This window comes from Echinops telfairi, unplaced genomic scaffold (genome assembly GCF_000313985.2).
Source record: "Echinops telfairi isolate 266 unplaced genomic scaffold, ASM31398v2 ScPeMD7_2;HRSCAF=8, whole genome shotgun sequence".
Classification (NCBI taxonomy): domain Eukaryota; kingdom Metazoa; phylum Chordata; class Mammalia; order Afrosoricida; family Tenrecidae; genus Echinops; species Echinops telfairi.
This window is the reverse complement of record NW_022103898.1, coordinates 60,296,453-60,320,559: the sequence shown is the minus strand read 5'-3', so window position 1 is coordinate 60,320,559 and position 24,107 is coordinate 60,296,453. Positions and strand designations below refer to the sequence as shown.

Here is a 24,107-nt window from a genome sequence, read left to right as displayed (position 1 = left end):
TGGTGAATTTATGAGGAGCCTTCAAAAGGGGGCTTGTGGAAAAATTCTATACTCTTTCCATTTCATTTTCTATCCATGAACTTTTTGAAGCCTCATGAATCAAGAAACTTCTAAATCAGATTAGGTGGAATGGGGGTAGGTGGAAGAGGCTAGGCATGCTTTTGTTCATGTTCTTTTGAAGACAGTAGAAGCTGCTCAAAGAAAGAACCAAGATGGTATTCCAGGTGCAGAGAAGAGAGTGTACACAGTAAACGTCCAGGGGACGTCCAGGGACAGGACGAGTTCAGAATGACTCGAGGCCAGAAAGTTGTGTGTGTTGGGGAGTATCAGGATTTATAAATAAATAGGTAAGGGTAGATTCAGAAGAAATTTAAGCTTAGGCCTGATATTATGATAAAATGTGCATTTTATAAAGATGAGCCTTGACATAGATTACATACTGCACAGATTGTTGGAAGGTGGCTAGACTGGGAGAAGAGAGACCATACTGTTATTTCAGTAGTCAAGGATAGGAATAATGATACTAGAGAACAGTTTACAGGGCTTGTGAGATAGGTAGGAGTGATGAGAGTGATGAGGGAGTTACTTGGGGTAAGTGGTTGAGATGCCTTTGGTGGATTTGGGAAGATCAGAGAGGAGCAGATTTAAGAGAACATACTGAGTTTAAGGTGGTTGTAAATTTTTCAAGTGGAGAAATATTCAGTAATGCTGAGATACTTGGGTGCTGAGCTCCCTAGAACATCCTAGATGTAACATCTGTGTTCCTAAAGATGCTGACCATTAGTTTTATTTTCTTGTAATGCCTCTGTCTAGTTTCGGTGTTCTGATAAGGCTGGCCTTGTTGATTTACTTGGGAAGTTTGCTTCCTTCTTAGTTTTCTGGAAGTGTATGTGGCTTTGGTGGTGGTTTTTCTTTGGTAGAATGTATCAGTAAAGCTCTCTGGGTCTGGAACTTTCTTTGTGGGAAGGTTTTAAACTGTAAGCTCAGTTTTCCTAAAGGCTGTTAATTACTCAGGTTATATTTTTCTTTTTGAGTGAACTTTGGGAACTTGAGTTTCTCAAGTAATTTGTTATGCCTAAGTTGTCAAGTTTATTAGTATAGATTTGTTTATAAATTTCCTTATTATCATTTTCTTATCAGTAGAATTTATAGCTTGTGCCTTTTGCTTTTTTCCTGATAAATATACCTGTAGTTTTACCAATTTTATTGATATTCTTGAAAAATGATTTTTTGTTTAATCTTCTCTTTTTATTAATCTCTGCTTGACAGTATTCCCTTCTACTTTGGATTTAATTTGTATTTCTTTTTAAGATTTATGGTAGAAGCTGATGTAATTAATTTGAGATTTAATAAAAATTAAGGGTATTAAATAGTGGGTATTTCCTCTTAAAATACTATTTTAGTAACTGCACAATTTTGATATGATGTGTTTGCATTTTTATTCAGTTCAGAATGATTTTAGTTGCTCATTTGATTTCCTCTGTATCATGGTTATTTGGAAGTGTGTAATTAATTTTCAAACATCTGGGGATGTCCCAAGAAACTTTTATTACTGATTCGCCTGTGGTCACATTACGTTCATGAATTCTGTTAGATTTACTGAGATTTGTTTATGAACTTCAGTGTCATCTGTCTTGTTAATTGTTGTGTGTACTTGAAAAGAATGTGTATTCTGCTGTTGGATGGCGTGTTCTACAAGTGTCCATTAGGTAGGATGGGTGACAATGTTAAGTGCTCTGTGTCTGTACTTAATTTTTCTGTCTCTCAAGTTGACGTTATGAAATGATCTTTATACTTCATAGAATTTTTTTCCCTTGGAATTAACATATTCAAGTTTTACTTTATTAGCGTTAGCATGATATATTTGCCAACTTTTTATTTTAAACCTGTTTGTGTCTTAATATTTAGTATGTCTTTATTTTAGGAAGCATAGCATTAGATTTTTTTAAAAAGTCCAGTCTGACAATCTGTTCCTCTTAGTTGGCTTCTTTAGTTCTTCAGATTAGATTTAACATGATGTCTGATTTGAGTAAGTTGTCAACATGTTGTTTGTCTTATATTTTCTTTTCTTCCTTCTTTGTGATTACTCGAGCATATTTCGCTATAGAATTTCATTTGCATTCCCTTGTTACCTTTTTATTTATAACTCTTTGTTACCTAAGTGATTAGATCATAGGTTCCCAAACTTATTTGTCCTACTTCCTCCTTTACAGAAAAACAAAAACCACCATGTCCCTGTGACAGTTAACAACTTTTATACTATCACCCGTAACCCAGGATAAAGTGTAGGTATCTGCTCTTGTAGTACTCCTGGGTTGCTTCAGCTCCCCCCAGCGGTTGGTACCTCCCACTTTGAGAACTATAGCTTGAGTTCATATTATAAAAAATTTACTTACACAAATGACTTTCAATTACTTACACAATTTACTACACAATATAGAGAGTATAAGAATCTAGAACAATATTTTAATCCTGGTTCTTGTATCGTTTTCTCATATATTTTACTTTTGTATCTTTTTTATGCGTGCTTCATAAAACAGACACACATACATATCTGGGTTTTCCTACAGCTCATTGGTACTCTGTTCCCTTATTTTCCCAAAAGCTCAAATGCACTATTCTATAGTGTTTAGTCTGTTGTTTATCCTACCCAATGTATTTTTCATCTTAACATTGTCGGTTTCTTATTTAGATGTTCAGTGAGGTCTTTTTAGTATTTTCTATACCTTCTATTAACAAGTTCCAACTTTTGTCTAGCTTTTTTTTCTATCTTGGACTGATAGTTACAAGGTTGGCAGGTCAAACCTACCAGTGGCTCTATGGGAGAAAGATGAGGCTATCTCTTCCCTTAAAGATTTATAGCCTCAGAAACCCTGTTTGGGGGAGTTGTGAGTTAGAATCTACTTGATGACAATGGGTTTTGAGCTATTAATTTTATAAATTTTGTCATTTTGGAGACATTTTTGATTAATCAGGGCTTTTCATTATTGCTTATATTTTCCTTTCTTTTTCTATACCTGTGCCATTCTTTACTGTATGCTAGAAATTAGGAATTTAATCTTGCTGGGTGCTAGACATTTTGTATTTCTATAAAATATTTTTGGCCTTTGTCCTAGGGTGCTTAAGTACTTGGAAACATTTTGACACTTTTGAGTCCTACTTTTAAACTTTGTTAGATGGTATAAAAGGAGCCCTGGTGGCATAGTGGAGTTTGGGAAGTCTAAAGTTGGAACACAGTATCCACTTTGTAGGACTTTCTAACTACTATAAAGAGGTACAGTCTCAGAAACTCCCAGGGGCAGTACTTACCCTGTCCTGTAGGGTTGTTGTGTTGGCATTGACTCAATGGCAGTGATTTTGTTTTTTTGTTTGTTTACTAGCCAGTGTTTCTCTAAGTGTGTGAAATTACCCCCTGGGGGACACTGATCCAGAGGGTCCTACAAAAGTATCTACCTAGATTTACTGTATCCTGGCTTATGGGCTGTAGTACAAAAGTTTTTAATTGGCGAGGGGTGCTAATTTTTTTTCTGAAAAGGGGTGGTAGGCCAAAAAAAGTTTGGGAATGTATGGTATCAACACAGTATTTAATTATGTGTGTCTTTTCTCCTTTCTCGCCCCCTCCCTTAAGGCAAGATCACTAGGAGTACTCTGTCCAAACACTTATCTTCTATACCCAGGGAGATTGTAAGTGCTTCCAGAGTTTTCTCTCTCAACTCCCTCATGGGAGTAAGGTGGGGCAAATGTAGGGCCTATCTCATTTGTATTATTTCTTTTAACACACCCTTGATGGTTAACAGCCATGTGTATAGACTCCTCTGCCACCAGGGTTGATTAACACACCATCCTATATATATGTACATATGTACATGCCTGTATTTAAACCTCCATAAATACCCTTTGCCTCCTAGTTCTTTCCTCTATTTCCTTTTACTTTCTTCTTGTCCCACTATCATGTTCAGCCTTCATTTGGGTTTCAGTAATTCCTGTTGGTTACATTGCCCTTGATCAATCCTTACCAGGCCTCTTACTGGGTTTAAATTCTTATTTAAAACTTTATATTTTGAGTTTGTCATCAGTTAGTTAAAAATTTTTAATGTAAAGCAAAACTCATGCAGAAAATCACGTTTGGCTATTTTCATTTTCAGGGTTAACCCATTTTGCATATTGTTTGTTAAAGAAATATATTTTAAGTGGAATTTGAATATTAAGACAAATAAGAGTTTGCTTGACATCTTTATGATCATTCTTGAAAGGTCAAGATTGCACTTATTAGTAATTAGAAAAACAAACTTTGATGAGTAACAAAGCAAACTTTCAGTTTACTTTTATTTGAAATGCATTTTAGTTTGATAGATGTTTATAAAAGAATACCTTTATATATGAAATCACCGGCAGCTTGACTAGGAATTGTAAGTTAATATCCTCTTTTTTAAAAATGAAGGTAGAAATAGTACTGAGTGAAATTAACTCTATATCAATTTTATTTTGCTGTTCCAGATTATATATGAACAAGAAGGAGTATATATTCACTCATCTTGTGGAAAGACTAATGATCATGACAACTTTATTTCGGGAATATTACGTGTTTTAGAAAAGGTATGTTTTAAGTAAATGGTTTCATTTAATAAATGTTTATGATAGTGGTTCATCCTTGAAGTATAATCAGAAAATTTTAATCTCATCTACAAGATTTTATAATTGAAAAGTGTTTTTAAATATAATATGGGAATGGTTTTGAGATTTACTGCTTTGAATAGATGAATACTATATATACTCTGGTATAAGCCAACCCGAAAATCTACCAAGGAACCTAATTTTATTACAAAAACTGCTGAAAAAATCGGCTTATACTCAAGTATATATGGTAAAATGGCATGCAATATTTTAAAACAACTTCTAGAAGTTGTATTATAACTTTGTAATGAAAAGTTTGAGAGTTTAAAATATATATAACATTTGTTGTGACAAAGGATTTACGTAGAATATTTTTTTAAAGTGCTAATGTTTAAGTGTTTATCATTTTAGTTTTGGGAATTGAAATGTGACTAAGAATGTAAGATACTAATAATAAATACGATTCATAATTTTTTTCCTTAGGAGTCTGAAGTAATAGTGGACTGGAGACCCCTGGATGATGCATTAGATTCTTCTAGCATGCTCTATGCTGGAAAGGTATTTAAGAAAGACTATGTGACTAAAGGAATGCCGCTTAAAAACCTAGCAGCTTTATTGAGATCTAGAGAGCCTCCTGGCACAGTGGGTTAGATGCTGGGCTGCCAACTCGAAAGACTGGTGGTGTGCACTTACTAGCCCCTCTGCCAAAGGAAGATGTGACTCTTCATACCAGCTCCAGCTTCAGAAACCCCACAGGACAGCTTTACTCTGTCCTGGAGCGTCGCGAGGAGTTGGAATCATTCTGTGATAGCAGATTTGGTTTGATTTTATTGAGATATAATTCATATACCATAAAATTCACTCTAAAACATACTGGTCAATGTAAAATTATAGTTTGAGAGTTGTGCAATCATGATTGATGTTAATTTTAGAATATTTTCATTACTCTCAAAAAGCAACTCTGTATCATTAGATGTTACTCCTCTCTCACCCTATCCCCAGCCCCTGATAACCACTAATCCACCTAAGGATTTGTCTGGTGCATTTCATATAATGGAATTATATAAGATGTATTCTTGTGTGGTTGACTTCTTTCACCTAGCATGTTTTCAGTGTTCCAATGTTTTTAATACAGCATGTATTAGAACTTCATTTTGTTGTGGAATGACATTCCATTTATGGATATAACATCCATTTATCAGTTGATGAGCATTTGTGTTTCTAATTTTGAACTATTATGAATAAATACATACGTACAAGTTTTTGTGAGGACCTTTGTTTGAATTTCTACTAGGTGTATACTTAAAAGTGGGATTGCTTCATGGTGTTTAACTCTTTATGTTTAACATTTGAGAAGCCATGAAACATTTTTCCAAATCAGCTGCACCATGTTATAATTAATTCCACCAGCACGGTTTGAGTATTCCAGTTTTCCCATATTCTCATCAATGTTGTCTTTTTTATTTTCATCAACCTAGTGGGTATGAAATGTTATCTCAAGTGGTTTTGGTTTGCATTTCCCCAGTGACTTAAGATGTTAGACATTTTTTCATGTGATTCTTGTCCATTTCATTTGTATATCTTCTTATGGAGAAATGCTGGTTTTAACTTCTTTGCTCATTTAATTATTTGCCTTTATTGCTGGGTTACAAGAGTTCTTTGTATATTTTGGATATAAGTCCCTTGTCAAATGTGTGATTTCCAAATATTTTTTCTCCCTTTGTGGGTCGTCTTTCTGTTTTCTTGGTGGTTTGTGGCTTGTGCTCTTGGTGTCACATCTAAGAAACCGTTGCCTTTATAACCAAGGCTACAGCGATTTACATCCATGTTTCTCCTGAAACTTTTATAGCGTTAGCTCTGACACTTAGATCTGTGATCCATTTTGAGTTAACTTTTCTATATATGTGAAATACTGGAATGAATATAATAGGGCAAGTTTTATAATGGAAACACAATTTTTATTGAATAGTTGTACTTCCAATTTGCTGTACTTTCGCTCTTCACATACATCCCTGTCTTAATATTTTCTTTCAAAAATCTGTAAAATAAATATTTAATAGAATTTTTATTTATCCAAACTAGACATTTTCTACAGAAGTCATCTAAGTTTTACAAGGCTTATTATGAAAAGCAGGTATTTTTCTGACCAAATTTTTCATTATTTCAGGCAGTCAGCAATCAAACCCTGTAGCTTTTTCTTTGGAATTTAAAGCTCTATGTCTGATTAACATTCTTCTAATGCTACTATTTTATTTTTATTTTTAATTTAGGTACTGTGTTGACATTTCACTAGAGAAGGGAGATAGAACTTGATTAAATTTTTTTAATGGCATATGATTCACATATATAATTTAGTTGTTCAATCATATTAAGAAGAGCTCTACAATCTTTACCACAGTTTAGAACATTTTCTTCTTTCTTGTACTCATTGTTGTTAGCTCCTCATTTCCCCCCAACCTCTGCTGCCATGGCCGTAGGTCATGACAAAATAAAACAGAAAAACCACAATTGAAAAGAAAGCATAATTATTAAAAATTGGAACAAATTAAAAATGGATCAAATAAGATCTTAGATTTTTAACTAACTACATCAGCCATAATTGACTTGATAATGTTCTCTATCTAATGACTAGACTATTCCCATCTCTGAACTATGGTCAGAGACTCAATCTTCATAGGGAATGCTGCAAATGGATTTGGGCTTCCACTGTCATCCATGGCCTTCTGCAAACTGGGTATTCAGAATTGAAACTCTTGATACTGTTCCCTCTGGATTTAGATTTTATTATTTATAATCCTTGGATCACATAGGATGGTATGTTCCTTCTATGTGGGATACTAGCACTGAGGGAAATAAAACTGGGACTCAATCCCTGACTGTTACGGAGGGAATCTGGAAGACTAGTATACCATGGCAGGAAGACTGCCACTCTGGTAGTTGGAGATAATAGTCTGAGTATATGTTCCTGTGGTTGTCTATCATTTCCACAGTTTCTCCCTTAAAGCTGTGCTGCCTTAAAGTGAGCACATGGTTAATTCATTCTCTCTATAGAAGCAGACATTCCTCTTTGGCCCTATTTCTTCCCACCATGGCGGGAAGAAATTAAGAGAGCTGACTAATTGGGAGAACTTCTTACCATACTTTGAAAGACTGAAAAAATTCTTAATAAATTTGTTCAACTGTTCTTGAAGTAACTTACCATGCAGACCTTTTTTTCTCCAGGCTTACCAATAAGGTTACAGGCTCTTTACACTTTATGATTTTACCTTCTTGCAATATACTGTCTTGGTTAACTTCTCTCACTCCTTCCATGTTGGATTTAGAGGCAGTTAATGGGCAGGTCTTAGGCCCTCCTGATTGCCCGAGAGAAATGACCCTGCATCCAAAGTTTAAAAACCTTTTTCCTCCAATTTCTAATTCCACGTGGGGCCGCTGTTGTTTCCCCACAACAGCATTCCAAAAGACCCCTTGATTTAAAGGGAGGTCAGACTTCTCAAGTACTCTTTCCTGATAGGCATATATTTTTACTCTAGGAATGCAAGGAAGAAAAAAATTGGCTTAAGCGATCTTCCTTTTTAATAAACTATGGTATATCAGATTTTATTACTGCCTTAATTTCTTCATAATCCTGATCAATAATTCCAGCAATAATCTGAGTACCTTGAGAATTTAGGTTGGACTTTCCTAATAAACATCCTATAGTTATTTTTGGTAGTGGACTTCCATAGCCGTTCTTAATAATTTCTGATTTAATCACAGCTTTAGGCTTTTACTTACAATTCTGATTCACTCCAGTATCAATTTTAATTCCTTGAGTACTTAGGTTAAAACTTCCTGATAAAAACTGTATTACTCTTCAGTAAGAGGCTCCTGCTTTTTAGAATCAGCAAACTGCTGTGAGTTTCTGAGCCTTCTCTTGGTTAATCAAGGTTATTGCAGCCGGAACAGGGGCTGGGCTTTTGCCCGTTTGCCTAGATCTGGTCTCCTACTGTGAGCTAGGGGATGCCTGCAGTTTCTCTCTAAAAGCTTTGCTCTGGCAGGCAGACACCTTGCCTCCCATGTTCTGCTGGGCGGGGTCTGTATCAAGCTCCTTCCTCTATGACCTGCGCTCTGTTCAAAGGGGCTTGGAGCACGCCCCGCTACACGTTTTTTGGCTGGGCCTTACTTCCAGGTAAATGTCCTCTATTGCTAAACTTTATATGACAATGCTCTGCCCAGTGACTACTTCTGTCGCAGCAGGGGCAAAGTCCAGTTTGCTCAGACTCTTTCCCTGGGTCTTTTCCGCTGTGAATTGCCCTGTTCTTTTGTAATACCTGCCTACAGTCTCTCTGATAATGTCCCTCAGCTCCACATGTAAAGCATCTCCCTTTAGATCTGATGCAATTTGCTAAAGCAGCAGCCATGAGGTTGGCCCTGTGCTCATCTGATCCTACATCCCTGCATATCCTGATATAATCTAACAGCATGCTCTGTTCCTTGAAAGGGCGTATGGCAGCTTGACATGATGTATTTGAGTTCTCAGATGCTAACGTAAGAATAAGATTATCCGCTGCCCCTTTGTCCACCACATTTTTGTGGACAGCATCCTGCAACCTGGATATGAAATCTATATAAGGCTCATCATTCCTTTGCTTTACGGTCATGTAACCTGGCCGACTGCTTCCTGATGGTATTCATTTCTCCCAGGCCTTTAGACAGACTTCCCGTACCTGTGCAAAAGTCTGCTCATCAAAGTTTAATTGTGCCTCAATTGTGATGTAATTCTCATCTAGCAACTGATGAACTCCTATAACTATGCCCTCTTCTGCATTTTTGAGTGCTTGTGCAAGGGCTGCTTCATTCCATAGCATCTAATATTGCAAAGATTCTGAAGGGGAAAAACACACTTTCGTCAAAGCTTTCAAGTCTGCCGGGATCCAATATTCCGTATCTGCCATAGACTTGACCATACCAATTACAAATGGTGAATCTGGACCATAACTAGCTACTGCTTGTTTGAGATCTTTCAGTAGTTTAAAGGGAAAGGCAGTATATCGCCGTTCTTGATTCCCTTCGGGGTCCTGCTCGTCAGGCTCCCTGTCTATAATTGTAAAGGGATAAGCCATTCTGAATTCTAAATCTGCTTCTTGAGCTATACTCTTCTCCACTTGTGAGAGCATAGGTGCCTTCCTACTCCCTGACTCTTTGCTTCTCACTTTCCCAGCATCACCGTTAAACCTCTTTATTTGCATTTCTTTGGATCTAATCTCTTCTCCTCCAGCACTGGCTTGCCTGATAGTATTGTGATTCCTTGCACTATACTCTGGCGGGGCAGATGCTTCTACTCTGCTATGTCCTGATTGAAACTTCGTTTTCTCAGCTACATCTAAAATATTCTCATCTGCCTGACACTCATTCTGCCTGTTTCTCACCTGACTCAAGTCTGCGCAGCTTAGAGGTTTCTCTCTGCTCTGCTGATCTTGTTCATTTGCTCTCTCACCCTGCAGCGGCTCCAACACTCTTTTAATCTGCACCCACAGCTCCCAGGCCTCTATGGGTGTGCTCTATCCTTCCCTGTGAGCTTTTCTTAAGTTAATGGCTACCTTATCCCAGATCTCTATATCAAAGGTTCCTGACTCTGGAAAAGAAGGATTAAATTTCTTTACCACTTGAAAAAACTCTTTCATTCTCTTATTCGTTACCACTACATTTTGTTTCTTCAAGAGATGGCAAAGAGTGATACTGTACTCTGTATCCTTGCTCTTTGCCTGACCCATATCTCACTTGGACTAAAAAAAAAAACCACACTTAAAAAAATAAACTCAAAAATATTTTTCCCGATTCACCCTCACTGTCCAATGAGGCTGTACAATTGTTACATGGGATATAACTCAAAATAGTTCTTTTCCTACAAGGCCACACATAATGGGCGCCATATGCAAGGGAAGCCAGCGCCTAGCATATCATTATGGGTCCAGTAGACTTAATTGTACAGCGATAATAAGTAAAGATTATAGTAAAGTCATAGCATGAGAGATGGAAGAGGAATATTGAAATAATGGAGTCAGACACAGTTCATGTAGCAATGCTCGTCTCAGCCCCGCTTGGTGGTCCACGTGGAGAGATATTTAATGCTAACCAAGGCTTTTATATTCTCTGGGGACTTGCAAGCCCCCTAATTACAGGTGAAGACCCACATCACAGGAAGGGGCTGTGCTATATATAGGTAATACAATAATGGGAGGGGGTGATCTAGGGTATCCACACAATAGGAAGAGGAGGGATTGGGGGTATACATGTGGCAAGATGGGCGGATCCTAGATACAGGATGGCAGCCTAACTTTGGATGTGTCAGAGCCAGTTTGACCTGTTCCCTGGCTCAACTGGTAGACACAATTATCAGTAGGGTGTGAACTCCACCTACAGGAACCAAATCGATGACAGCGGGCCTGTCCTCCATTGTCCTTGAACAAGGCGCCTACCTTGTAGTCTGGTGACTAACTGCTTTCAGGGAGGATGTCTGTAAGCACCTGACCTCCCCCCACACACGTGGACCTAGTTGGTGCCTCACTCTGATGGCTGTTTGTTTTGAGATAAGCCTTTAAGACTCCATCAGCTGTTCCTTTTTTTTAATGCTTTTACTCTTTCAGTTATTCTTTCTGATAACCAGTCACTGTCTGTAGTGCCATTTTAACTCTCATTCACCTCTAAATTTTCACTCAAAACATTTACATGTTAATTATATTCTTAGAGGCATTTCTCTCAGAGCCTTGAGACCAGCCTTAGTCTGGACTAGTTGCTGTCGTGGTTTATTATGTAACAGCCATCCTAGGGTTTCCTTTTTGCCTCTTTGCCTTAATTTAAGCCTCATTTCCTGGGAGGAAAACAAGGCTTTCGACTCCTGCAAAGAGCTACGGTGTTGGAAACTCACAGGGGCAGTTTTGCTGTCATAAAGGGTTGCAGTGAGTCAGAATTGACTTGGTGGCAGGGAGTTTGGTTGGATTTTTGGTTTCCTGTACAAAGAGGCCTGGGGACTCGATGGATTAAGCATTGAACTACTAATTGGAAGTTCAGTGATTCCAATCCACCTGTTGCCCCACAGGAGAAAGGTGAGGCTCTTTGCCGCTGAAAAGATTTACAGTCTTGGAAACCCTAAGGAACAGTTCCATTCCGGCCGATAGGCCACTGTGAGTTGGAGTTGAGTCAGTGACACTGTTTTTTGAGTTTCTTGTATCTCATGTTGCTTTCATTTTGGATGACTTCCTTGTGTTGAAGGAGCTCTTGTAGCTTGCTCTTTATGGGAGCAAAGAAAATTTTAGACTTTTAAAAATCCTTGCTCTGAATTGACTGATTGTCTTTTGATTGACAATAAGAGAATATACAACAAATGGTGATTTAACTGATTAGTCACAATTCGCTATTTCCCTCAAATAACCAGAAACATGGAGGTTTAGAGCTGTTTGCAATGGCTCTCTTGTCTTTTCTCTCCTTGTCATAAATAGCTGCCATATTTTTAGGCATCACAGCTACATTCAAAGCAGCAGAAAAAGGGAATGGAATTAAGACTTTATTAGGAAAACAGAAATATATCTAGAATTCCCACTGTTGATTTCTGTTCATTTTTTGGTCAGCCCTCACTACCGAGGAGATTTGAAAAGCTTTCTTGTTCTTTTTGGTAAAGGTGGCAAAGGGGAAAAGTAGAGGAAAAGGTGTTCAGATTTCCCACTAGCATCGTCTGTTACATATGTTGCTAACGACTTAGTTTATATAGAATCTGAGATAATATGGATTGGAAGAAATTCTAGATTTGGATTTTAAATATTTTCTTACCAACTGTTTCATTGGCATAAAATTCACATGTCATATAACTCAATGGTTCAATCTACACCTTAACTATTTTATGTTATAATTATTTAGGACTCCAGTTCAGTTGTAGAATGGACTCAGTCTCCAAAAGAAAGAGCTCATCGAGGACCGGAACATCTGAACAGTTACGAAGCTGAGTGGGACATGGTTAACACAGTTTCCTTTAAAAAGAAGGCACATACCAATGGAGGTATGAACTGAATCCTTCAAAATTTTAAACTAATTTGCTACAACATATTAATAAATAAAAGTGCAAAGAAAATGCTTGCATTTTCTTTTGTAAGAAGAGAGTGATTTGGTGCTTTAATTAATATATGTAACTACCATGTTTTTCCATTACAGTCCCTTTCATCTGTTTTTGGTTATAATTGTTAGTGGTAACTTTAAAAATGCTTGTTCTATTTAGTAGCTATTAATGATGGAAAATAGAAACACGTTTAAAAATATTTCGCTCTCCTTCATGTGCATTTTTCTTTATGTAGTATAATTAAAAGATAAAATCATGTTATTTCATCTTAAAGCTCCAGAGGGAGATGGCGAATAGAGCTGAACCTTAGCATTCTAGTTTTAGTGCTTCCTGGGGTTTTCACCACTCATTGCAGTCTACCCTTTACATATATTCTCTTACTAGGCTCACCTTTCTCTGCTTGTTTACTTAAATTTATAGTTGTTAAGTGGTGGTGATCTACATGTAGTTAGTAGAAAAGACCAGCCTGACACGGCTGTACTAGTTTATTCACATAAGACAGGGGTCCTCAAATTTTAAATAGGGGGCCAGTTCACTGTCCCTCAGACCGTCGGAGGGCTGGACCATAGTTAAAAACAAAACAAAACTGAATAAATTCCTATGAACACTGCACATGTCTTATTTTGAAGTGAAAAAACAAAATGGGGCAAAAGCACCCGGCGGGCCAGATAAATGTCCTCTGTGGGCCGCAGTTTGAGGACCCCTGACATGAGAGATGTTATTTGTATACAGTAACTTACATATTTTCCTTTGTATGAGTTGGTGACTATCTTTGTTGTGGACAACCTCTGTGTGTGTGTTTTTTTAAATATTGAGTACTTGTATAGAGTGAAAACCTTAGGCTTAATTCTAATTAAAAATTATTTCTTTGTGTTATATAACAAAGTATATTTTCCTCAACATTTTTGGGTTTAGATTTAGGAATTATGTTCAATTTAATCAGATGAAAAAACTGGCCAAAATTTATTGGAACGTGTATTGCCACATATATATATATATAGAATTATTGAGTAAAGTTGGTTTTCATTTTTGGCTTCCGAAGTCATTTCACATGTAGTCATTAATCATTTCTAGGAAACAGTGGCAATTAGAATAAGTAGTAATTCACAAGCTTCTGCCAACAATTAGCTCATTCATGTGTGTGTCTTACTACTTTCCCCCCCTTTTTTACATTTCCTTAATACTGAGAAGGAAAGTCTTTAACTTAGAGTAGTGCCAAATATTAAAGCCAAAAAACCAACTAAAAAACCCACAGGATTTTAGTATATGTAGCAGATTAAGTGGTGGGTTTTTTTTCTTCTCTAAACTAGAACCTCTAGATTGGTTTATGTGAATTGCCGTTTTTTGTTGTTCCCTAATATAGCTAGATTCTTGAAAATGAAAGATGAATGGCTATTGCAATGAGCGAAAGAGGTGAGTTTTCGTGAAAGGGCAAATTTTACATTGAGAAAAGTATTATCTGACAATAATGATTGCTTTACCATCTTCCTTAGTTGAACTCACTTAGGAAGGCTTTTAAAGAACTACTTGTACCTGCGTTTTCCCTAGCCAATGAAATTAGACTCTGGAGATGAACATGGACATCTGTTTTTAATGTGCAGTCAGGGTTGAGAGCCTTTGTTTTGCTGTGCAGCTTAGCAAACTTAAGTACTATTTATGTTGTTTGCTGTACACAGTGACTTTTACAAGCGAAAAGGCTTTATTTCTAATTATTAAAAACTTAAGGACACATTTTCTAAGTTAGCTTGAAGTTTCAGAAGTCAAATTTATGCTACGATGAAACTTTTAAGTTTTTTCCCTATCTAATAATGTTGAAGGAGCCCGAGTGGTAAAGTGATTTAATTACTCAGCTTCTAACTGAAAGGTTGGCAATTTGAAACCACCAGCTGATCCTTAGGGAAAGATGTGGCAATCTGCCTCCATAAAGATTCATGCTGACATTGAGTCAATGGTAACTCATAGCAACCCCCTATGGGCTTCTGAGACTCTAACTGTTTATGGGAGTAGAAAGCCCAGTCATTCTCCAGCAGAGCTGCTGGTGGTTTTGAACTGCCGACCAAGTGGATCACGGCCCAGCACATAACCACTACACCAGCTGGCCTCCATCTATAAATTTTACAGCCTTGGAAACACTACATCTGTGGGAACATATGGGGCAATTCTACCTTGTCCTATGAGTTAAAATTTGCTTGATGACACGGTTTCAACTTTTAATGTTTAATAATTACCACATTAAAAACATATTTGTAATTATCTTTTTTTGGTGAGTCACAGAGATGAAATACACCATTAAAAATAGACTATTGGAAAAAAAATAGACTATTGTAGACTTACTTTAATTTTATATTTTATAAACAATTTACCTGTGTGTTTCATAAGCATTTTATGCTTTTATATAGCAGATAAGATGTTTTGAAAATATTCTCAGAACCACAGACTGCCATCCTGTTGCAGAATCCATCTAAATATCTTATCTCTCATGTTAACTATTCAAGACATTGAGACTTAGTGAACTATTCTGTTCCACTTTATCCAAGCCACAAAATTCTCTTTTCTCCTGTTAATATGCTAGAGATACTTAAATTTCTGGAATTACTTATGCTTTTTTTTTTTTTTAAGGAGAAGGAAGGGACATTTTCTTTAACACTTGGACCCATTTCTGTTCTGGTTAACTATTCTTAACAGACTAAATGGTAGACTACTTTTGTGTTGACTTGATGCTCCCCTTTGGTGTTGTGTCAACTTGAATCACAGTACCCCTAAGGGCAGAGGTGACAGGCCCCATCGGGTTACCATGACTGTAAATGTTTTATCAAAGTGGACTGCCACATCTTTCTCTGGCAGAGCTACTGGTGAGGTCATACCACTGACCTTTTGGTTCGTAACTGAGCCCTGTAACCACCCTGCCACCACAGCTCCTGACTAAAGTAGGCTATGTATTCAGTACATCTTGGAGTCTCATTATGTGCTAGGCTTCTTCTAGCTATGGAGATGTAAATGTGAACAAATAAAAGTTCCTGTTCTCATGAAGCTTTTATTCCACTGGAAGGACTTGTAGAAGTTTTTGTAATGTATTGTTGCGTATCAGTTTTAAGCACTGAAGTATGTGAAGCATTTTCATTTGCATTTAATATGAACTATCTTATATTCTTCAGTGAAGGAAAACTGAAAATTATCGGCCACAAACTCCTGATAATTCACATAGCCTCTATTTAATATTTTACTTAATATTTAATATACGTATATTTATATTTAATATTTTCATATGATTTCTTTTACTAATTTTAGATTAAATACATTTTAGACAATTTAAGAATTTAACGGTGGTCAGTACCTAGTTTTCTTGCTGGTTAGCTGTTAAGATGTTCTCCATCTTGGCAAATATTCTAGTAGTATTTATTTTCAAATTTTAGTTACCTTTTCTAGGTTGTCCAAGAGCAATCACACTTAAATGATTTATTGAGAGATTGGAACTTAAAATTGATTTCCCTTTGCAAATACCTTGTTAGTGGTCTTATGAGCTTTATAATATAAATACCAGTGAATGTGATGTAATTTAGGCAAATGGGCATGTGGCACATAATCTAGAACCAGCCTTAGATCTGAGTTCATCATTTGGAATGGTACAGAAGTTAGGTCAGTGTATAAATAGGTTAGTTACTTTAACTTGTCTGGACTTCCTTTTAAATGATAATTGTTGAACTGTCTCTGAAATAGTGGATGCTTCTGTAAGCTATAGATTTCAGTCTGCTGGCTTAGAAGATCTTGTTGGAGAAGGGTGACACACATGCAGGTCAACATCAATTGATCTGTCTTTTGAGCAGGTCGTATTTAGCTTATCTTTATAAAATTGATAAATGTGGGACAGAATTAATGATCTAGAGTAATAGGATAGTGTGTCACTTCATATGAATAACAAATAACTTTCTTTAAATTCAAAGACTTGACACATTTATGTCTGCATTAAAACAAACTGGAATTTTAGATTAGGAATTAAATATAAGTATTACTATCAGTGAGAAAAAATTAACACTTTCTTTTGAGATGATTTGGAAGTTACTTGTTCATGAGCCTATAATTTTAAACTTACATATCAACAGTCCAGATACTCATAAGTGGTTCACAGACTCAGCTTTATTTCATACAGTTGTACTTTGGCTTGAACTGAAACCTTAAGTTAGTGGAAGATTGATTTGCTAGAAAGAATGCATGCATTCATTTTGTTTTGAAGCACTTGTATTTTCATCAAGTCCCCACTGTTGAGTTTGTACAAGTAAAATATTTCTCTGCCTGTATATTCATGAAAATGTTACTTTTTTATGTCAGTATGCTTACCTTCACTTTCAGAATACTCTAGTAAAAATAATTGGAGAGAATTTTTTTGTTTATGACTTTGAGAAGGTATCACATAGTTCTTATTTGGAGGGAGTGGGCAAGGCTAACATCTATTGGGTATTTACTATATACTGTTGCTGTATGAATTCATTGAGCGATTAATCCAATTTAATTTTTAGAATAGCAATGGGAGGTAAGTATAATTATTTCCATTTTACAGAGGAAGAAACTGAGACTCAGAGATTCAGTTCTTTGTCTCAGACTCTTCCCTAAAATGGTAGTGCTGCAGTTCAGATCACCTGCCTGTCCCCATAGCTCTGATAACTTTGGGGCAAACCTTATCTTTTAAATAGGGATAACATTTTTTAATTTGTTTATGGAAAATACTTATTTTTTCATATCATCTTTTTAGGAATATATGTTGTCATTTATAATACAGTTGGAGATGATAGTAATATGAGTGTTAAAGTGATTCCCCGGGTTCAACAGTTTTTTTCTTAGGCAGTCATAAAGAGAACTGTAAGTACCTTTAAAAAAGGTGAACAAAACCATTTTGCCCCCCACTTTCTTGTTTTTAAGATGCTCCAAGTCATAGAAATGGAAAAAGCAAATGGTCATTCCTGTTCAGTTTGACAGACCTGAAATCAATCAAGCAGAACAAAGAGGGTATGGGCTGGTCGTATTTGGTTTTCTGTCTAAAGGATGACGTCACTCTCCCTGCTCTGCACTTTCATCACGGAGATAGCAAACTACTGATTGACTCTCTGGAAAAATATGTGGTGTTGTGTGAGTAAGTATCAAATTACTTTCTACTTATTGACACTGGATTGTTGTGTTCATCCACAACAAACGACTTTCACTTGTGTTTGGGCCTCAGTGACCTATGTGCATGTGAGGGCATAAGCAGCTTTGCTTTCTTCTGGGATATTGTCATCTTTTGGTTAGTGCCTGAAGAAAATTTTGCCCTTTTGGTAAATTGTATGTTGGACATAGCCCCTTATTACTATTTTATTTTTCCCAAAAGAGTAGTCCAGCATTAAAATTTTTTTACATTTAGATTGATGAAGATACCTTACTGATTTATGGGTTATTCATTTACCAAAAAACCTTTTATTTTATGTTTTCTGTCAAACAATTTCATTTGTAATGTTGAAAATTTAAGCCAAGCCAGTCTATTCCTTTATAAAATTATAAATATATAATTTCCCCCCAAAGTCTTGTGCTTATATTTACTTACAAAAGTGCATCTGTATATGCACACAGCACACAAACATTCTGTCTATAATAAGTATAAAGTTGCTTGATTTTTAGTAGTGAACAAGGCAGGAATGCTTGTGGATCTCGTGAGAGTTTATTGTATAGAATTCTGAAGATTAGATGACATTTAAAACTGAGAAACTAGAGAAAGGTGCTCTGAGGAAGGGTGTCTATTTCACCCTGGGGGTGGGGGAGCAGGAGTTAGGGAAGACTTCCCCCAGGAAGGTTAAAATGTTGAGTTGAGACTGACATCGGCGTGAGCGTAGTGTCATAGAAAAGGAGACCCTTAGAGGGAGGGCTGTAGGTAAAGGGAAGAGCACAAATTTTATCAAGAACAAAAGATACTCCTCCTTTGAACAACATAGGTTTGAGCTTCGTGGGGCCTCTTGTGTGGATTTTTTTCCCTGTTGCTCTTGTAGTGAGCTCAAGTGTTTGGCAAATATCAGCTTAAAACACGTGTCACACTAATCATCTCTGAGAGAAGACCTGCTCTTAAACCAATACTTTCAACACTTAATGCTCACTGCAATGGCAACAGGAAAAAAAATCATATATACATAGGTCTCTGCATATCAAACTTAAGTTGTTCCATGGTCAGCTATAGTTCATTATCACAGGGGATTGGGAGGGTACAGTCATCCAGCGGAAGTTTGGTGTTATTAACCAGAGAATGATATGTGGAGGTAAGCAGGGGGGAAATTAAGGTTTGTGAGCACTGTAGAGGTGATAGTTCATCATTTGAGTATCCTCACTTTGAAATACTAAAATGTCACAAGCGTTTGATAGTCCCAATCCCTCTAAAGGCGATGCATTCTCTCCTGTGAGATCCTCTCTGATACTGTGTTGACTACTGATTGGTACTAGGTGTACGCGGCAGGACTACTTACAAGAAAGTTAGACCTGCTTAATGGTATGTAGAGCTTGGATCTTGAAGCCACAGCTTGGAATAGGCTGTCCACCCAGGGGTTAAATCGAGTTTAGGAGGAACATGATGGTGGCAGAAGATTATAGCTAGTGAGTGGGACGTGTTATAAGAGTATTAGCACCTAAACAAGCTCATGGCATAGTTTTAGGATGAAGGAAGTAATATTTCTCCTGTTCATTGCTGGTCAGTTCACACTTTGGAGAACTAGCCTTAGTTTTAGACATTGCATTTTCCATATGCCACATTTGTAATACAGCAAGAAAGTGATAACCAGTTTAAAGAGAGGGATCAAGATCATAATTTCAAATTTTAGGAGATTAAGGAATCTCAATACAACATTAAATAAAATCTAACCTTTTTACTATAGTCAGTGACCTGTCTTGCCTTAGCTCTGTTCCAGAAGCCTCATCTTACTACTCTTACTTTCCAGTCACATGGCTTTCTTGTAGTTCCTGAAACACCCTCAATTCTGTCGAATGGTAGGAAAAATGAAAAAAGATATGACACCTTATGGAGCTTGTAATACTGTGGGAGACACAAATATTAATCAACATATAAATGTAAGATTTCATCTTTGATAAGTTCTCTGAATAAGAACCGTAGAGCACTGTGAGAGCTCAGTGTGTCTCAATGTGTAAGTCTTCAGTGTGTGTATCGTAATTTAAGCTCTGAGAGAGGATGCGATCTAAGTGAGACAAGATGTGAGCATGTGTGATTAATTTCAACCTTCAATGCCTTGGTCAAAAAGAAAATAAGTAGAAAGACTGATATCCCCCCATTTTATTCTTTCCTCGTCATTCATCATTAAGTTTATGAACCAAATGGCAGGGATGTTGTGGGTCTTGGAGGAGCAAATATCTGCTGTCTTTGTGAGGCCACTCCCTTAATACCAGCCACTTCTCTTCTCTGTATTCTGTGATACTAGGGGAAGGAGGGTTTGCTTTTTTCGCTTCCTGAAGGACTTGAAATGTGTCACAACCAGAAGATCAAGTAGTTTATCTCCAAGACCCCTCCATACTCTAGGCTGAAAATAAATACTTCTTATTCTCTTTCTCCCCTGGTGGCCTAGAGGGTTACACACTGGGCTGCTAATGACGAGGTCAGCGGTGTGAAAAGCCAGCACTCTGAGGGAGAAAGATGAGGCTTTCTATGACCGGTAAGAGTTACAGTTTGGGAAACACATAGGGGCAGTTCTACCCTGTCCTGTAGGGTTCCTGTGAGTCGAATCGACTTGATGGCCCTGAGTGAGTTAATCTTTTCCTCATCATAAATTATGTTGTGTTACAGTTTGCCATATGGCCCATCAGAGATTAATTAATCCAAGTAGTAAAGATACTCCAAATAAATCCCAATATTAAAAATTATTCCCAATTTATATGTATCGTCTTTCATGAGAAAATTGTTTAGAAGAAATCACAAACTCTTGTTAGTGAGGACCCACAAGTTCAAAGAAATTAAAGTTTTCAAATATTACCTTCAATTTATCCTTGTCTCTGAGATCAAAATCAGTTGAAAGAGATGTTAAGTACCAGGCTGCTACAGTTTATTTTCCAGATGAGGCTAAATTGAAGAATGTGCTCTGCATTGGTGGCCACAGTCTCCTCATCCTCTCCCTACTGAATTAACTTCTCCTTCTCAAAGGTCAGGTCCCCTCCCTCTTGCAGGAACAGCCTGCCTGACCACACTTGAGCAGGGATTGCAGATGTACTGATGATGGGCAGGTAGCCTTATAAGATGGAGGAAGCTGCTAGGTCAGCCATGCTTTGCTTCTTCCTTCAGTCAGTGTACAATGAGTCACTGTCTGAGGCTCATTATTTTTCAGTTGGTTTATTTATGTACTTGGAGTAAAGTGGGGATGTGTGTTCTATTCATTGATGATTATTAGTGTTCTTGACCTAACGGCATTTTAAACATGATATTCAATTGGACAAAATGAGCCCCAAATGATTTTTCTTAGCATTCCCGAACCAATTTTGTTTCATTAAAATTATTTTATATATTAGGACCTTTCATATTTAATGCATAAATCTCTCAGCAGAAAAATATTCCCTTCAGAGGCTAAGTGGTTGTATCATCTTAATTACAACTGTTTATGTAGCAACTATTTCCAACATGAGATTCTCAGTCTTTTATTATTCCCTTTGGTATATATATGTAATTTTGTTGATGTAACTATTATATATCTTTCTATTTTGGCCTTTTTGATATTGGCATCATTTAGAATTATATTTTAGTTTTAGCTTTATGTATTAGTTATTTTAAATAGCACTGTGGAATAGTAAATTGCTCCACCACTGTGCAAAACATTGTCCAACCGTTATAAATTTTGAATTCTGAGGTCGTTGAAGCAAAGCTCACTCTAAATCCTGGAAAGTACTTCAGAATTTTCAAGAGATATATGTTGGTTCCAGTGCTGTGTACTAGACCACGGTTTTCTGTACGCCCTGTCAGTGGGTGCTAATAGAATGACTGATGCTGGCGTCATTAAGGGTTTAGCTCCCTGCTGTAATGAGTTTAATGTCTTGAATAATGTTGGCATGAATCCATAATATTTACAGATTAAATCAGTGCGGTAATCCATAATATTTATAATATTAAGTAAGTGTGGTATTAAGACGTTCTAGTAGATAAAAACATTTTAACAGTATTATGGAATGTCAACCCTTGTTTCTTGTGAGTGCTGTTTTGGGAAAACACTAGGTCTACTTGGTCCTTGACTGATTTAAAGGGGAACATCAGAAAGTTTGTGAAAAAATACCATTATCTTTCGATTCCATTTGTACTTCTTCCTCCTCTCTCCTTGCTCCCCACTTATCTTAGAGCAACCAACCCTAAATTACCTAATCTTTCTCCCTCCTAGGCCTTTGGCCCTTCTATTCCCAGCCACACAGCACCGGGTATTTTAAAAACGATGGACTTCATTTAAAATAGGTATTTGTAGTTTCTTGTTGGCTGGGTAGTCGCCTCTTCTCATTTCTAGTTTAGGGGTTGCAGTTTTTGGTGTGGAGCCTTAATGATTTGTCCCAAGATAGTTGAAGGTTGTGTATTTGTTCCCCTCTGCGTGTAAAGCCATTGCTTAGACTTTCATGACCATTTCTTTTAGTGGATTTAAAATAAATATTTTGACTTGAATGGTTAAAAACAAGGTAATGACCAAAGTATCAGCAGCACTATACTAGGGAAAAAAGAAAAAAAAATTCCTCTTTTGGCTACATTTATTTTTTAATGCTATATTTATGTATTTATTTTTTGGTACTATACTTAAATGTTGACTTATTAAAGCATGCTTTGTGAGAATTTATCTCTATATTGAATATTACATAGAGGAAAAAGTTCAGAAAAATATCTTTTAACTTGAACATTTTGAAAAGTATTAATTTTTTCCTACTTCAAATGACTGAAAGCCAAGGGTCTTATTAGCTTCTGTTGTTTCTGAACATCGAGGGCTTTTTCTGACTGTAAGCATAAGATCATGTTTTGGATTTCATATCTCGGTGGCATTTCTGTTACATCCTGCTATGTTAGAATTGAGAAGAGATAAGTGTTATTAAAAAGTTCTTATCTGGAACATTTATAATAAACTAGAGATAGATAGTAAAATAACATTCATTTTTTATTTTAAAGACAAAAGTTGTGACTTTATTACAACTGACTAAGTTAGAAAATACAGTGAGTATAAAAAGATGGCACACTTCATCTGATTATGTGGAATTAGATGTTCTTAGGAAAGCATTGTATTCATTCTGTAATTACTGAAAATATATCAATGTAGACTTGCTTCCAGAACTTAATAAGCAAGCATTAAAAACTATTAATTGAGCTATATATTATAACTTTGTTAAATATGATGATATGTATGTGCTTATCATCATGAACATATTTGGTGATTCATAAAATGTTATTGTATGTTTAACACCTTACATTGCTATATAAATTGTGAGATGAACTTGGAAACAGTTTAAAAATAAGACATTTTTTTCTATGGAATGTATTTTGTATTTTGATAAATCCTAATTTCTTTTGATTTTAATTTTTATTACAATAAAAGTAAATATAAGCCTTTTCTACTGTAACTCTAAATGAGGATTTGGTTTTCTTTACGGCGTAATGCTCTTGGCTTTACTTAAGGTAAAAATGTACTTCAGATCTCTTTACATTGGTTAATTTTGTATTTTAGTTCATGTAGTTTTGAAACTAAATTTAAAATGTTGCAAAATATTTGCTGATATTAATAGGAAGCCATTCTAGAACTGGATATTTAAAAGTTTTTTATTTTGAAAGTACGTATGTTTATTAGATAATTAATAATTGATGTGGCATGTTAATATTTTCTGTACATCTCTTTATTTTTACAGCTCTCCACAGGATAAAAGGACACTTCTTGTGAATTGTCAGAATAAGAGTCTTTCACAGTCTTTTGAAAATCTTCTTGATGAACCAGCATATGGTTTAATACAAGTATGTTTCTAAAGTTTATTCTGCATTAATCTATTAGTCTGACTCCATTGTTTTATGTATCTTTTATGTATCATCTTTCCAGAGCATGCATAGAAAGAGGCAAGTGTATCCATGGGCGTGTGAAAACTCTATGGAACTGATCTCTGTACTTCGACAAGATCGATAATTTATTCCACGTTAGTTATTTTTATAGAGACATGCTTGTTTCTGAGTTATTTATAGAGCAGGTTTTTTCTTTATTATACTGAACATGGCCATCAGTCAACTTTCTTTTTTTTTTCTTTTTTAACATTTTATTAGGGGCTCATACAACTGTTATCCCAATCCATACACACATCAATGTGTAAAGCGCATTTGTACATCGTTTCTCAAAACATTTTCTCTCCATTTAAACCCCCCGACATTAGGTCCTCATTTTTCCCCTCT

General features: G+C 36.2%; 1 protein-coding gene across 1 annotated transcript in view; it reads left to right on the top strand.

Annotated features, from left to right (window-relative positions):
- Positions 1–4,500: 4,500 nt before the first annotated feature.
- TBC1D15 (TBC1 domain family member 15) overlaps positions 4,501–24,107 on the top strand; it is a 55,114-nt gene continuing 35,507 nt past the window's right edge. The window contains 5 exon segments of the mRNA XM_045290668.1: positions 4,501–4,596; positions 5,098–5,172; positions 12,511–12,649; positions 17,621–17,831; positions 23,579–23,681. Coding sequence (XP_045146603.1) covers positions 5,155–5,172; positions 12,511–12,649; positions 17,621–17,831; positions 23,579–23,681 — 471 coding nt within the window. The 5' untranslated portion in view covers positions 4,501–4,596; positions 5,098–5,154.